This window comes from Limulus polyphemus, unplaced genomic scaffold, assembly GCF_000517525.1.
Source record: "Limulus polyphemus unplaced genomic scaffold, Limulus_polyphemus-2.1.2 Scaffold5064, whole genome shotgun sequence".
NCBI classification, from domain to species: domain Eukaryota; kingdom Metazoa; phylum Arthropoda; class Merostomata; order Xiphosura; family Limulidae; genus Limulus; species Limulus polyphemus.
The window spans coordinates 52359-55238 of NW_013670674.1; the positions used below are offsets into that span (position 1 = coordinate 52359).

General features: G+C 33.5%; 1 protein-coding gene across 1 annotated transcript in view; it reads left to right on the plus strand.

The window, feature by feature from the left end:
- Nucleotides 1–2880, plus strand: part of LOC106472070 (sodium- and chloride-dependent glycine transporter 2-like) — a gene marked incomplete at its 3' end in the record, with an annotated part of 36817 nt that overhangs the window by 6962 nt on the left and 26975 nt on the right. Inside the window, exon 3 of the mRNA XM_022400680.1 lies at nucleotides 953–1087. Coding sequence (XP_022256388.1) covers nucleotides 953–1087 — 135 coding nt within the window. The remainder of the gene's footprint in view (nucleotides 1–952; nucleotides 1088–2880) is intronic.

The window sequence follows — 2880 nt, forward strand, 5'->3', positions numbered from 1 at the left end:
CATAGTGTGGTAATCCATCAGTCCCCCATTTGTCATTCATAGAGTGGTAGTCCATCAGTCACCCATTTGTCATTCATAGAGTGGTAGTCCATAAGTCACCCATTTATCATTCATAGTGTGGTAATCCATCAGTCCCCCATTTGTCATTCATAGAGTGGTAGTCCATCAGTCACCCATTTGTCATTCATAGTGTGGTAGTCCATCAGTCACCCATTTATCATTCATAGTTTGGTAGTCTATCAGTCACCCATTTATCATTCATAGAGTGGTAGTCCATAAGTCACCCATTTATCATTCATAGTGTGGTAATCCATCAGTCCCCCATTTATCATTCATAGTGTGGTAATCCATCAGTCCCCCATTTGTCATTCATAGAGTGGTAGTCCATCAGTCACCCATTTGTTATTCATAGAGTGGTAGTCCATCAGTCACCCATTTGTCATTCATAGAGTGGTAGTCCATCAGACACCCATTTATCATTCATAGTGTGGTAGTCCATCAGTCCCCCATTTGTCATTCATAGAGTGGTAGTCCATCAGTCACCCATTTGTCATTCATAGAGTGGTAGTCCATCAGTCACCCATTTATCATTCATAGAGTGGTAGTCCATCAGTCATCCATTTGTCAGAAGAAGAATCAAAAGAACTTAGTATTTCTGAGTTCATTAAAGTTATACCTTTACTTAACAATTTTTGTGAAACATGTTCATATATCCGTTGTCTTAAAAGTAATGATTACTCTGCTATTCTTTTAATGTGAAATTCTCCTCGTTTTTTATCGACTTAAGTTATAGAGTTGAAGCTAGTTGAATAAGCTACATTTTTAAAAAAATATAAATAAGAAATATCACGCTGTGTTTAGAGCTGTTAAATTTTTTTGTCTTGAAGTATGAGTATACTTGTTCGGCTCTTAACGATGATAATCATGTTCATGCTTTCCTTTTTTTTTTCAGGTGCCTTTTTGATACCATATGCATTCATGATGACTTTTTGTGGTCTACCCTTGTTCTTTTTGGAGTTATCTCTTGGACAGTTTCATGGAAAAGGCCCCAACATCGTTTTCCATCATCTAATACCCATCTTCCATGGTTCGTGTGGTCCACTAGATGTCAATTTTGGATAAATATAATTAGAAAGGTTCAAGACGTGCAAGGCCTAGTTAACTAACAAATAGACACGAACAGCTTGCTATATTAGGGCAATAATTTCAAACAATTTTCTGATGACCAAACCTCACAAACATTCAGACAATTGCTTAAGAAGTAATTACTATAATAAAACTATTATAATCTCCCTCTTTATTTGGTTTGTTTTGTTTCGGATAATTGAACAAAGCTACATAAGGGTTATCTTCGTTAGCTGTTCCTAATTTTGAACCGATACATTAGTGAGGAGGCAACTAGTCAATAGAAACACCCACATCAACTGCTTTATATTTCCATTTGTTAAAGTTACATAACTTACTTTTGAAGCTTCTTTTAATCAGTATTCACTGTGTAACACTTATTATTATAACAGAAACTAATTCACTACAGAGTATTCGCTAATAAAATACACGACAATATATATATCAGACTGTTCAATATTTCTAGTTATTTCCAAATATTTATATCGTTTTTCTTGTTGTTGTTTTTTTTTACAATAACCTATTGCATATATTCTGAAAGTAACGTTCTGTTGTAACGTCCTTCTTGTAAATTATTATTGTATATTTCAATACCCAGTCTACGTAACAATAACAATTTAATTTATTTCCTTCTTTACCGTTAATATAAACTTTAACACTATGGTAAGTTGTAGGCCATATTTACAGCCATGAAACATCATGGCTGGTCAATACAGTAACCAAAACACACTAAGTAATTTACCATTAGCTGAAACATAAACATTCTTTGACTGATTCTCTCTACTGACTAGAGACAGATCTTTCTATTCTTCACTGAACTTCGTATTTTATAATCTACTAAACAACACGTGACCCGTTGGGTCACCCACTATTCAGAGGTTATGAATAATTGAAGCTAATTTTAATCTTGCACCGAAATGAAGGTTTATTTTGAGATAATTTAATTAAATATTTCCATCCATTCACGTTATTCATAATTCAAGAAAAGATATTTGATTGTTGATCGGGAGTAAAAGTAAAGACCATTTCATTTTCCAAAAAAAAGTGAAGTCAGAGTTTTCAGGTATTGTGATGAATTAGTTCATTATGTTGTGATCTTTCCTCTTAAGCCTTCTACAAATAAGAAACAGTAACACTTTATTTTTTTATCGAATTACCTACCATAACAAAGGTACATTATTGAGAAATTCTTCAAGATCTTGTTTTTTGTAATCTTATGTCTTTTAATAAAGATGGGAACATTGACAGGGAAATAGATTTGAACGAAGAAGTTTCGTAAAGAGCGCAAACGGTAGTGTGATGTAAAATTACTCATGCTAGAAATTTTCATAAAAGTGACTCGAAAAATGGGGCTAACTCGGTAACCCGTGGCCCGATGAAGTTTCGTAAAGAGCGCGAACGAATGATTTTTTTGACTGAGAAAATAAGCAAACAAACAATCTCAGAGTTCTTCGAGATCTTGTTTTTGTCATCTTACGCCTTTTAATGATGATGGGAACATTGACAGGAATATGGTATAATAGCCAATGCTCGGCGAGAGGTTTTCGTTTATAAAATTTTGTTGTTGTTCTAGAATTGATTTTTATTTTATTACCTCGTCACCATAGTTACTATTTGCAAATAGTCACTAATATCGTAAGTCCATTTTATTGTTGTTCTTTCTATAACACATTTTCATCTCATCATTTAATTTCTGTTGTGCATATATTGTTGTATAGAAGATATTGTAAAGTGATTCATCAGGTGGAAAACGAA